Raw genomic sequence first — 14,170 nt, forward strand, 5'->3', positions numbered from 1 at the left:
TGAAGAATAGTGAAGAACCAATGAACTCAAAAACTTGAGAGTAAAACTGACAAAGCTTGCCTAAACTAAGAAAAAAAGATGTCACATATCATGTATGAAGAATAATCACTATAGAACTGCATATACTTAAAAATAAGTGAATAACACCAGGTGTGGTGGCGCACACTTGTAATCCCCGCGCTTGGGAGGCGGAGACAGGAGGATCACGCAGGTTCTAAGCTGACCTCGCTGGCTTAAGAGACCCTGTTTCCAAATAAAAATATAAAAATTAGGTATCTGGGAGTGTAGCCCGGAGGTAGAAGGGTTTCCAAAAACCCCAGTACCACCAAAAAAAAAAAAAAAAAAAAGTGAATAAACCAGGTGTAGTGGTGCATGCCTGTAATCCCAGTACTTGGGAGGCTGAGCCAGGAGGATCATGGGTTCAAGCCACCCTTAGCAATGTAGTGAAAATATCAGCAACTTAGCAAACCCGTTTACAAATAAAAAATAAAAGAGGAGTGTGGTATAGTTCAGAGGTAAAACGCCCCTGGGGTTCAAGCAGCAGTACCCCCCACACATACAAAGCAAATACTATGAATAACATTATACAAACAAATAAAACAAATGGACTCTTTGAAAGAACCAAACTATTAAAGTTTACTCAAGAACAAAGGGACAGGGGCTGGAAGCATTGCTCAGAGGTTTTGTGGTTCAATCCCCAGCACACTCCCTTCAAAAAACAATAAACGAGCTCGAGTGCTCTGTGCACATATGCCCCGATCCCCGAACTTCATCAAGATGTGTGACTACAAAGCACCAATAAAAGAACAGACCATCTGAGTGACCTGTATCATTTAAATCTGAATTCACTGTTAAAACCTTCACACACACACGCCTTGCATATGTCCAGATGCCTTCACTGGGTATTCTATCAAACATTAAAGAAGAAATAATATAAACCCTATACAACTCAAAATATAATAGGAATAAATACTTTTCAATTCACTTCATGAGGTTAGATCATATCAACACCAAAAAAAGACAAAGATATTACAAGAAGAGAAAAATAATAATGAGACCCTCAGCAAGACCCTGTTTCAAAATAAAAAGAGCTGGGGATCTAGCTTAGTGGTAAGAATGCCCCTGGGTACAATCCCCAGAACCAAAAGAAAAAGGAAAATTTTTTGATCGTTATTTCCCATAAAACCTTTAACAAAATATTAATAAATATACAAAAAGATATTATGTCATGAACAGATAAGATGTATCCCATCTTAAATGTAAGGTCATTTAAATTCCTGATAATCAATCAATATAATTCACCATATAACCAGATAAAAAAGGAAAAAAACCAATCATTTTAACAAAAGTAGAAAAAGTGCTTGAGAAAAATTCAACATTCATTCAAGATAATGTAGCACACTAGAAAGCACACTAGAAAGAGAAGAGAAATTCCTCACCCTAATAACATGATATAATGAAAAGCTGAATGCTTTTACCTAAGACTGGAAACAAGGCAAAGATGTCTCTCACTGCTGCTTAATACTGTACTTAATGTCCTAGCTAGTGTAACGAGAAAGAAACATAAAAGCATACAGATAGGATGTAAAATTGTTTTTAATCCAGTTGTCATGGGATCATCTATATAGAAAATTCTAAAATAAGCTGGGCGTGGTGGCGCATGCCTGTAATCCCAGTCCTTGGGAGGCTGAGACAGAAGGATCGCAAAGGTTCGAAGCCAGCCTCAGCTACTTAGTGAGGCTCTCAGCAACTTAGTGAGGCACTGTTTCCAAATAAAATATAAAATAGGTCTGGGAGTATAGCCCAGAGGTAGAAAAGCCCCTGGGTTCCACACACCCCCACCCCATAGGTCAGGGGCATAGCCAGGAGGTAGAGGCCCTGGGTTCCATCCCCAAGACCACAAAAAAAGAAAGAAAACTCTAAAATATCTACAAAAAATGACAACTGAGTTTAACAGAGTTCTAGAATGCAGGGTCAATATTTTTTTAAAAAAATTTCTACATAATGTCAATGAACAATTAAAAATACTATTTACAGGCTGGGTGTGTAGTGCGTGCCTTTAATCCCAGTACTCAGGAGGCTGAGACAGGAGAATTGTAGGTTTGAGACAAACCTCAGCCACTTAGAGACTCTCTGCAACCTAGCAAAACCCTGTTTCAAAAACAACACAAAAAAAGTAAAAAATAGAAAGGGCTGGGGGTGTAGCTAAGAGACAGGATGTTCCTGGACTTAATCACCAGTACCAAAAAAACAATACTATTTATGACAGCATTTAAAATCATGAAAGTGATAAATTTAACAAAATATATATATTTACTTAAACCTATAAAAATTAGAGAGAAAACAATGAAGGCCCGAGGTAAATGTAAAGAGATATTGTTTATTGTCATTCCTCCCCAAACTGATCTATAGATTCAATACAATTTCAAGCAAAACCCACCAGGTCTTTCTGTAGAAATAGAGAAGCCAAGTATTAAATTTTACATGGAGATACAAAGGATCTAGAAGAGCTAAAACAATATGAAAGCAAAGTTATAGGACTAAGAGTAACTGATTTCAAGATTTACTGTAAAGTCACAGCAACTAAACCACTGTGCTTTAGGATAGATATATAGCTCAGTAGAAGAAAATAGTCTACTCATAAGCACACATATGTAATTCAGTGACAGAAAGGATGTGCTTTCCAACAAGTAGTGCTACTACTGAGTATTTGTAATAAAGAAGTAGTCTCAAATATATCACACAATAAATACAAAATATTAACTTGAAATAGACCATAAATATTAGAGTTAAACCCACAACATTTTTAAAAATGAAACACAGAAGAATATCTTTGTGATCTTGGATTAATAGTCTTAGAGCATAAAAAAGCACAAGCCATAAAATAAACAAATTTATGAACTAGATTTCAATAAAACTAAAACCTTTTACAACTCAAAGCAAATGAACAGGTTAGCTACAAAGCTGGAAGAAATTATTCAAAAGTTCTCACAAAAGTCTTATATTAAGAAATATAGAGAGTATATGTATATTTAGAAATACATATATGTACATATACATACATATGTGTGTATGTATGTATATATGTGTTTTAAAGAACTCTTATGAATAAACAAACCAATTAAAATTGAACAAAAGGTTTGAAGGTAATACTATATCAGAAAAAACATACAGTAATAAACACATGGAAAAATATTAAACTCCAATAGTCATCAGGGAAATGGAATTCAACACCACCTCACACTCACTAGAGTGGCTAAAATTTAAAAGAATCTAAAATCAAGTGTTAGGATACAGAGCCACTGGCATGCCCATAAACTGCTGATGGACATGCACAATGGCATAATCCCTTTACAAAATGGTCTGTTTCTTCTAAGTAGCATATGGTCCAGAAAATTACCTATTCTTAAGTGATTCTCAAGAAAAATTAAAATGTGTCCACACAAAGACCTGTACATGAAAGTATATAGCAATTTTAGCCCTTTAACTTAAATTTGGAAACAATCCAAATGTCTATCAACATGTGAAAGGATAAAACAAATCATGGTATGTTCTGTGTCACGGAATACTACTCAGTAATATAAAGAAAAAAATGACACATATGCATACTAACAGATTAATGCTGAGTGAAAATACCAAGGCACAAAAATATCTACTATTTGATCCATTTCTATAAAATTTTATAAAACCATATTTAATCCATAACAACAAAAAGCAGATCAATACTCCTCAGTTTTAGGGAGTGGGGATTAACTACTAACAAAGGACCTTGGGAGAATTTTTTGGGATGATAGAAATATTCTACATCTTTATTGTGGTGGTAATCATGGGAGTCCATACACTTAAACTTAGTAAATTATACATTTAAATTTTATTTATGTAGATTACATCTTGGCAAATTTGGTAAATTTTAAATGATGGATTTTAAAAATCCATCATTATTCTTGTGTGACAAAAACAGAATAGTATCTGGAATAAAAGTTCATTTCAAATGACACAAAGACCCAATTTTAAGATGATGTGGCATCTAATAAAGTACCTGACATTTCTTCCAAGCAACAAACTATTCTCAATTGCTACCTGAGTAGAATATAATATTAAAATAGCTCTTTAAAAATAACTTTTGAGCCAAGTGTGGTGGTAATCCCAGTACTTGGGAAGTCGAGGCAGTAGGATTTTGGATTCAAGGCCAGCCTTGGTAATTGAGTGAGGCTCTCTGCAACTTCATGAGATCCTGTTGCAAAATAAGGTGAGGGTATAGATCAAAGTAGAATGCCCCTGGGTTCAATCTCCAGTAACACACACACACACACGCACGCACGCACGCACGCACGTGTGTACTCTCTCTCTCTCTCTCTCCCTCCCCCCATCCCTGTCCCCCTTTCCTCTCTCTCTGAGCCAGAAGTGGTGGAACACACCTGTAATCCTAGTACTCGGCAGAATAAGACAGGGATTACTGGTTTTGAGACCAGCCTCAGCAACTTAATGAGACCCTCAGGAGTTTAGCAAGAACCTGATTCAAATTAAAAAAAATATTAAAATGGGCTTCCGAGCATGGTGGCACATGGTTGTAATTCCAGCACTTGGGAGGATGGGACAGGAGGATCACACAGGTTCAAAGCCAGCCTCAGCTACTTAGTGAGGCTCCCAGCAACTTAGTGAGACCCTGTTTCCAAATAAAGTATAAAATAGGTCTGGGAGTATAGCCCGGAGGTAGAAAAGGCCCTGGGTTCCACCCCCAGTACCACACACACACACACACACAAGGGCTAGGAGTATAGCTTGGAGGTAGAATACTCCTGGGTTCAATTCCTAGTACAATATATATATATATATATATATATATATATATATATGTGTGTGTGTGTGTGTGTGTGTGTGTGTGTGTGCATTTTATATATAAATACATAAATTTTAGAGAAAATATTACAAAGTTTCTAAGAGAAAAATCCCATTTCTTACTTTTTAGAGAGTTAATTTTCAAAATTCTATGAGAGGGAGGACGTTAGCATCATTCTCTCTCGCCTACTCTTATATTTAACCTTTCCCCACTTTACAGTCTGTCTGAAAACACTGTAGCAGAGACAGGGCAGATGGAGGGAGCACTGCTGCACCACACTGTGAGTGGAGGGCGAGCGATGCCCGGCTGAGATGCTGTACCACGGCAGCACCGCAGGAGAGATGGAGGCCAGAGGAAGAGCTGACCCAGCGCCAAGGTGATTCAAGCTGGGAACCCAAGACCAAATCTGCACAGTTAGAATGATTGCTGTGATGCAGTTCAGGCGATTAATTGGGAGGTGGGATGGGATGGTTGTGAGGCAGACAATGCAGGCAAAGGCCCAACCTGATCATGATAAAACAGGGACGTCTAGACTAAGGCACTGACAGTTAAGGTTGAACTGGGTGAGATGTTTTGACAGTATTTTAGAAGACAGACATTAGGGGTGAGGGGTGGCCATGGCACGGAGGTGAGAGAGGATTGTAGGATCTTTTGACTTGGAGGTTCCATCTGAATTGTTTTAACATCCACCAAAATGGAGAATACAAAAGGAAAAGCAGGTTTGGGGAGAAAGACGATGATTTCATGTCTGCACACAATTAGTCTAAGGTGGTTCCAGCAAGCCAGGTCAACGTGTGGATGTGGAGTCAGGAGTCGCCTGGCCTAGAGTCAAAGATGTGATAGTGTCTTGGTCCATCTTCTGCAACTTTAATTGAATACCACAGACTGGGTAAATTATAAACAGCAGAAGTTTATTCTGCTCACAGTTCTGGAGGCTGGGAAGTCCAAGACCAAGATTAAGAGGTTGCATATGGTGAGGGTTTTCTTGGTGTATCAAAACCTTGGGAAGGACAAGTAAGCAGGTTTGAGACAGACAGGAAGGGTGGGGCCAAATTTACAGCAAACACATTCTCACAACAGCCAGCCACTCCCTCAGTAACAGCATTAATCCATCCCTGAGGGAAAGCCCTCAGGACTTAATCAATTCTAAACTCCAGCCAGGTGTGTGGCATATGCCTGTTAATACTAGTACTTGGGAGGCTAAGATAGGAGGATCATCAGGTTCAAAGCCAGACTCAGCAACACAGCCAGGCCCTTAGTAACTTAGTGAGACCCTGCTTCAAAGTAAAATAATAAAATAAGGTTGAGGTTGTGACTCAGAGGTAGAACATTCCTGGGTTCAAGTTCTAGCACTACCAAAAAGAAAAAGAAAAAAAAAGAAAGAAAAGAAAAGAAAGCCTCATCTCCTTCTCCTATTACAATGGCAATTAAAATTTACCATGAGTTTTAGAGTGGAAATTCAAACCATAGATTTCAGCTAAATTAAAAATAAACTCAATCTGCACAAAAAGATTTTCATGAGTAGGAAGAAGACTGTAAAAAAGTGATGAGAAACTGCATTCAGGCTCATAGAAGACAAATGCAATGAGAATTCCAAGAAAGTGGAAGTGGTCAGCAACCACCAGCTACTGAAAAGTCATCACGTGATGAGAGAAATATACGTACCATGTAAAAAGTCACTGCTGACCTTCCCTAGAGCAATTCCAAGCAAACACTGCAGACATATGCGAAGTGAAGAGGCAGAGGGTCAGGGTGACTTTGGCCAAAAAAGGCGAGTGGACATTTGGTCAGTGACAGAGGGGAAACATTCCTAAGAGTGTTTTCACAGTGTTTCTCAGCTAATTGTAGCAGGATTCGAGGTGGGTGGGAAGAAATATTGTGGGATCCACAGCGGCATTAAAGGTAGAAGCCATGGACAAGAGGAAGGGCTCCTTTGTCTCTGAAGCTCCAGGGAAAGATTTGGGCGCAGGCAGGTGAGTGGCTGGGTGGGTGGGAGGAGCACATCAGCTTAATGATCTCACCAACTAAAGGGTGAGATCCTCCACTGGCAGGAGAGGGAGCAAATCCTCTGAGTTTAAAGGGTGCAATGAGGTTAAAGAAAGTTCTGAGAAGAACTGGAAGGGCTTTAATACCTTGGTAGTATAACAGGGCCTCCACTTCTCAGAATTAATTTCAGTATATGTATGTATAAATATGGGATAATGACTGCAACATAAAGAAATTCTGAATACTGTACTTAACTGCCTTATATAAACCAGTATTTCTTGGCTTCCCTGTGGGAGCATGACATTCCCAGATGCTTCCTGAGGAAGACATGTCTTTGGAATTCTTCTAATAACAGTGGAGATGGCCTTTTAATACTCAATATTTTTTCATGTGCAATCCCTGTAAGGATTAAGGACAGAAACTCACCCTTGGAATGGAGTATTCCTTTAACATTACACTGACTGACCTCATCTTAGAGTCAAACTCCAAAATCTTAGCATATTGGCATCAGCCACTGCCACGTTTACATATGACAGCGCTCTATTTTAAACTATGATCTATGATCTATCTTTACAATTTTAAATTGTAAGCTACACCTTTCATGTCAAATTTTCCAAAGGCTTGCATAACAAGCATCTGAGAGAAAAAAAAATCTCATAAATGTTCCCTAGTGGGGGAACTGCGCATGCAACTACCTGTTTACATATGCAGTAACTTGAATTATACATGAAAATTCCACATGGGTGCCCAGAATCAGCACTGTGTTAATTCAAGAAGTATATTAATTTTTTGGATGTATTTAGTAGCAAATCATAAGAAAAATCTGTTCTTTGAACTGGGTTTTCTTTTTTAAAAAAATTTGCTAGTTGGAATCTACTATTTCAAGGAATCTACTCTTCCTAGGAAAAATAATTTGATATAAATATTAATCTTATAATACATTAAAAGTGAGAAACAAAGCTTATCAATCCTTAGAACTTCCACATTTAGATCTTCTAAAGTGACTGCAAAGATTGTACAAGATCTCTATCTTATTAAACTTAAAAATCATATCAAATAAAATTTAAATGATAAATGTCAGTTGCAGAAGTTATCACCTTTTTATTTGAATGCTTGACTTCTATTGGATAATTCTCTTCCAAGAGACCTTCTTGGGAAAAAGAGGTGACAGCCAACTCATTGCCTAATTGATTTAGGAACAGTGCCCAGGGAGACAGTCCAATTAAGTTTACAAGCTGGCAATTAGCAGGAAGCCCTCTGAATCCCCACACTGAGCGCCTGTTTACTTTAGTAAGAAGGCAAACGTGCTGGAGATAGGACGAGAAAGCTGTGCTTTTTGCAAAGCTGTTGTGAGGAGACCCACAAGGGAGGGCTGCAGATAAAGCCAGGTGTGTGTGGGCGGACAGACTCACCATCACAGGTAACTGAGTAACCGAAAGAGTGAGAGGGGGAGAGAGACAGAGAGGGAGAGAAGGGGGAGAGAGAGAGGGGCGAAGAGGAGGAGAGAAGGGAGAGAGGGAGAGAAGGAGAGGGGAAGAGAGAAAGAAAATATACGAGAATGTGTGTGTTTTAACAGACATAAAACATCAAACATCCACTTTAATTAGTGCTGTGTATGGAGACATACAAATGTTAAACATGTAGTTGGGCAAGGTATAACTGGATTATCTCGTAATAATTGAGATTCCAAACATTTTTCTGGGACAATATTAACAGTAAGAATAGGTTTATTTGCATTTTTATGATGTGGAAAGAACATAGGCCTCACATTATATGCATAATATTGTTGGAGTTAATCAAGTCATTTTCACTAGTTTTACTTCAAGTATAAAACTCATAAAATACAAAGTAAACTGAAAGCTAGTTAACAAATATTACAATGCCTTTAAAAACTTAACTTTATGTCACAGAGTCAAATTTTATGAGGTTTCAAAATGTACTTACGGTTCTAACTTTTTTGTGTGGTGTTTGGTCCTGTGAATTTAACCCAGAGGAATTCCACCTCTGAGCTAAACCCCTACATTTTCTTTCAATTTTGAAACGGGTCTCACTAAGTTGCTGAAAGCCTCACTAAGTAGCTGAGGTTGGCTGCAAACCTGCAATCCTCGAGCTGTCTAAGCCTTCTATGTACTAAGACTACAGGCATGTGCCAACACACTCAGCTACTTTTCTAATTTTTCAAGTAGCCATAATGTGTGTTAAATAAAAATCGTTTCATTAAACCTAAGTGAGGTTCTTTCAAGGATGTTAAATTCTTTAAAATTACGTAAAGAAGTTACTGCTATTCCAGGCCATTGTGGTAATGCAAAGCTACAAAAAGCAAATGAATCATCATAATAGAATTTCATGTTAAAGTTTCCTGGTTGAAATGGACTACATTAATATACAAAATAGTGATAAATCCTTTTGCATACTTTTGTCTAAAAGGAAACAAGAAAATTACACAGATTTCTTTAGCAAATTCTAACTGAATATCTGCCCTTTTTTGGTGTGTGGTACTGGGGATTGAGCCTTGGGACATTCCACCTCTGAGCTACACCCCCAGTCCTATTTCTTTTTCTTTTTCTTTTTCTTTTTTTTTGGAAAACAGGGTCTAAGTTGCAGAGGGCATTGCTAAGTTTCTGAGGCTGGCAGTGAAACTACGATCCTCTGTCTCAGTCTCCCAAGTGCTAGGATTACAAGCGTGTGCCACCACACCCTTCTTTATTTTCTTTTAAAATACTTGCTTCACAGAAGTATTGCATTCTTATAACACACACACATAGTAAATACTTTTTCAATACTCACCCATCTATACTTAAGGACTGTTTTAGTGGGACAGTTTACTGTGGAGAGTATCAAACGTGAATGCTTAGGCTTTTTAATCATCATGAAGGAAAATTAGTGTGATTTCCAAATCCTTCAATACCTAATGTTCCTTTGACACTCAGAAAATCACCCACAAATCCTTTCTAGTAAGAGAGTTTTTAAAGGCAATCGTTGTATTGGTTGACAAAGAGAAAATCTACATTCCAAGAATAGTTTTATTGCCTTCGTCATATCACTATCACAGAGACTATACTTACCAACTTCCTTGACTTACCAAGTTTAAACAAAAGCACACCCAAAGGTCCTCTGTCAAACCTGAGGAAGAGGAGATCACAGGTGTTCTTACTTTCGGCCTTCTGAGAAACAACTGGAGGAGCTACCCACTGCATTTGAACAAGACTGCTAGAAACATCAAAGAATTTACTGCATTGCAGCGTCTTCCTCGGTAAGCGGTCTTCAGCCAAGAGCTGGATGTTAATAGGAGACAGGGCCATATCAAATATTTGTAGCTCCCCTTGGCTGCTGCCAACTAGCAGAATGGTGCCACTCGGGTGGCAGCTTATTAATGAAGGCAGAAGTTCAGCTTGGGCCAAGAGAGTCACTCTACGGTGGGCTTCATAAAGAATTACTGAAGAATCTTCACAGCCCAGAATCAGTTTGTCTTCAGTAACACTCCTGCAGCAGCTGATGGCTTTCGATCTTAGTGGTATTCTGGTGACTGACACACAGTGGATTTTGTTCCGAACACATTCATAGATGCCGCTGTCAGCCATGGGCTCTTTGTCTCTGCTGACAGAGCGCTCTACTGTGAACATCTGATATGGCTGTGTGGCACCAAAGTGAACATCCAGGGGATCCCATTCTGTGCGAACAGAACTCAGAACCTGTAAGAAATGCATCAAGGAAAGGCATTCAGAAAGACCTTGATTTTCCAACAGCTGCCACTCACAGGCCTTCATATTAATTCAGAAACCTACTAAAGACCATAAATTTTCACCTGAGCCATTACCAACACAGACATACATTATACTACATAGAGCACTTAGATCTCAAATGGAGAACATAGATAAATATATATAGCACAGCTGAAAGAATTAAAGCTTTTTGGTATTGGGGAATAAACCCAAAGGCATTCTGTCTCTGAGCTACACCCCCAGCCCTTTGGTGGTGGTTGTTGTTGTTTTGAAACAGCGTCTCCTAAGTTGTAAGGCTGGCCTCAAACCTGTGATCCTCCTGTCTCAGCCTGCCAAATACTGAGATTGCATGCATGTGCCACCACACTTGGCTAGTTATTAAGATTTTAACACATGATTCTGGGAAATCTGTAACACACTAAAAGTTAATATGTCCATGATATAGAAAAACTATCAAGACAACCTGTTAGAAAAATAATGTGACTCCAGAATAACTTTAAAAGTTAGAAGTTAGGCCAGGTATGGTACTACAGACCTATAGTCTGAGGTACTCTGGATGCTAAAGTAGGAGGATCACAAGTTTGAGGCCAGCCGGGGACACTTAGCAAGACCCTGTCTCAAAATAAAAAATAAAAGGGTTGGAGATGTAGCTCAGTGGTAGAGCACAGTAAAGCACCCCTGGATTCAATCCCTAGAACAATAACCAAAAAAAGTTAGAAATTAGAAATTTGAATTAGAAATTAAAAATCTGAAAGATTTTTAAAATTAGAAATTTGAAAGATTATCTAATATTTCTATCCACCATCTTTTCCAGAAACATATTTCTAATTATTAGGGCTAGGTTTATAAAGGAAAAATCTTCAGACTTCTGTTATAGACTTTTAGAATTATTTTGCTATCAGAAAGGATATGAAGGACTATTAAACAGACAAATGACCAATAAAATAATACAATATGCTGATTTTAAAAATAAGAAATCAAGACCTAGTAAATAATATAATTTGTCAATATTGGTGAAGTAAAATTTAAAAACTGTCTTTAGTGTATAAAGAAAAGGCTACCTGCCTCAAAGAAACATCAATGCAGAACAACAACAACAACAACAACAACAAAAACCAGGTTGTCAATTTGGGGGAGGGTACTGGGGACTGAACCCAGGGGATTCCACCTCCAAGCTATACTCCAAGCCCTTTTATTTATCTACCTACCTATTTATTTATTTAATATTGAAACAGGGTCTCACTAAGTTGCAGAGGGCCTGGCTAAGTTGCTGAGGTGGTCCTCAAACCTGTGATCCTCCTGTCTCAGCTTCTCAAGTACTAGAATTACAGGTATGTTTCACCACACCTGGCCAGGCTATCCATTTTAGTCATAGATAAAGGATGGAAGGTCAAGAGCCAGAAGAGTGGTATTAAAGAGAATATTTTTAACATTTATTTTGTCAAAAACTTCAAATTGACTGTAGAAATATTAAATAACACATAATAAAATTTTATAGAACTGCACGTACGCAAAAAGTACATTTAAAATCTGATTAAACTGAGGGTCTGTCCCTGAGTTTATAGTATGGCACCACTGTAATTTTTCTGTATGTTAAGAAGTACTAGAATAATGTAGGGTGTTATCATTAGGGGAGAAGGAGACAAAGAGAATTCACTGTACTATTATAGCAGTTTCTTGTGAGTTAAACTACTTCAAAATGTAAAGTTGTTTAACTGCTATCTTATACTGGGAGGAGAGTTGAAGCTGATGTGACTTTAAAACAATCCATTTTATACGTCACCACCAACTTAATCTTCTTAATCTACTTTCACTCCCCCAGTTCAACAAGAACCCACTGGCTAATGAATTAAACTGTTTTATCCTGCTTAGAATGTAAACTCCTATAGGACTCATAATCAACACCTTCCTCTCCACACACCCTCTTTCTTGCTCTTTTTTCCTTTTTGTCCAATAAACGTTCGAGTATGAGCTGCATGCCAGCACTGGTGCTGGGACAGAGCAGTGAGTAAAGTCTCTCCCTCAGGGGCATGAACTTGCATGGGAGATAAAGTAGTATGTCTCCTAAGCCTTTGTGAGGTGCCTGACTGATGCCTCTACTTAAAAAAAACAAAATAAAACATCACCAATAGAGAAGCATAACTAAATTATTTAACCAGTTTTATGGCATACGAGATTTCAGAAATGAGGGCCCAAAGATTCAGGGAAGACTATATATTCTATGCTTAGGCTTGATGAAAATGGACAATTGTGTAGAAGTCCGATTGGACAAGAAGCAGGTATGACCTGTAGTAATAAGCTGGAAGGACTTAGCAAGGTCTGCTTGTTCCGATTTTTCTTTGTGACTCTGTCTACTTTTAGAGGAGGGAAGTCAAAGAATTTACTTTTATGGTTTCAGGGGGAAAAGGTGAGAGATGGTCAGAGAAAGAGAAGGCCGCAGAGATCTTTCTGCTTCTGATGCTTTCTTCATTTCTTTCAGCTTAAAATATTCATTCTCAATTATACTTTCAAGGTGAAAGGAAAAGCAATTAGCAAATAAACATGCATAGATGGCCTTGTATGTACACTCTGTACGCACTATGATGTAACATAAAGTAAGGAGAGGAACAGGAGTAAGGAAAGGGGGCATGATTCAGAGGGGTCAGGATAGGCCTAGCCAGTAAAATGACCTGCAAGAAGGGCAAGCTGCACAGCCATCTGAGCAGAGGGTGCCCCAGACAGAGGAAATGGCTTCTGAAGAAGCTCTACACAGCCCTGATGAAGGAAGGGCCCGATACGATTACAGACCAGGGAGCAAGGAAGAGAACAGTGGGAAATGGAAACTGAAGGGCTGAAGAGTCCTCTGCACTAGCTTGCAGATCAATGGAGGCTCCGATCTTTTCCTCTAAGTGAGATGGGAAGCCACAGGCAAGTTCTGAACAAAGGTGAGACATGAACTGACTTGCAAACTCCAGCGTTACCTCATTTGTTCTCCCTCACCTACTCTACCTTGAGTTAAAACTAAAAACTTCCCTGCATTGTCCCAGCTCTGTAGCTTCACTCATGTCCTTTGTCTGAAATCCTCTCTTCACCCACAGAGACTCAGTTTTCCTACCAATCACACTCACCTTTAAAGAGATAGGCTCAAAGTACCCCAGTTTTCTGGGTTCCTCACAGCTGGGCAGCGTTTCTCCTTCCTTTATCCGTCTCCATATCCCTTTCCCAGCCCCTGTGTAGCCAGTGCCTCTCTCATGACATTTAGCCTTCTATTTGCTTCTGACAATTAGGTATATGCCCACATTTTCACCGTAAGTTTAAAATATAAACTATCTTGTGGGTTTTTTTTTTTTTTTACCTCTCTGTACCTGTGTGGCAGCCAATAACTATGCTGGTACTATGTAGTAAACTTTTAAATATATATATTATTATTATTATTATTATTATTATTATTATTATTATTATTGGTACTGGAGTTCCTGGAAGCCCTTCTACCTCCAGGCTATATTCCCAGACCTATTTTTTATATATTTTTTTGAAACAGGGTCTCTTATGCCAGCGCATCTGGCTTCAAACCTATGCAATCCCCTCCTGTCTCCGTCTCCCAAGCGCAGGGATTACAAGCGTGCGCCACCATGCCCGGATA

The 14,170-nt window shown here is 38.6% G+C and overlaps 1 protein-coding gene across 1 annotated transcript in view; it reads right to left on the reverse strand.

Moving 5' to 3' along the window:
- The window catches only part of WDPCP (WD repeat containing planar cell polarity effector), a gene marked incomplete at its 3' end in the record, with an annotated part of 308,777 nt that overhangs the window by 230,015 nt on the left and 64,592 nt on the right, over nucleotides 1-14,170 (reverse strand). Inside the window, exon 9 of the mRNA XM_080711300.1 lies at nucleotides 9,909-10,518. Within this exon, the coding sequence (XP_080567426.1) occupies nucleotides 9,909-10,518 (610 nt within the window). The remainder of the gene's footprint in view (nucleotides 1-9,908; nucleotides 10,519-14,170) is intronic.

This window comes from Muscardinus avellanarius, assembly GCF_963383645.1.
Source record: "Muscardinus avellanarius genome assembly, chromosome: 15".
In the NCBI taxonomy this organism is placed as follows: domain Eukaryota; kingdom Metazoa; phylum Chordata; class Mammalia; order Rodentia; family Gliridae; genus Muscardinus; species Muscardinus avellanarius.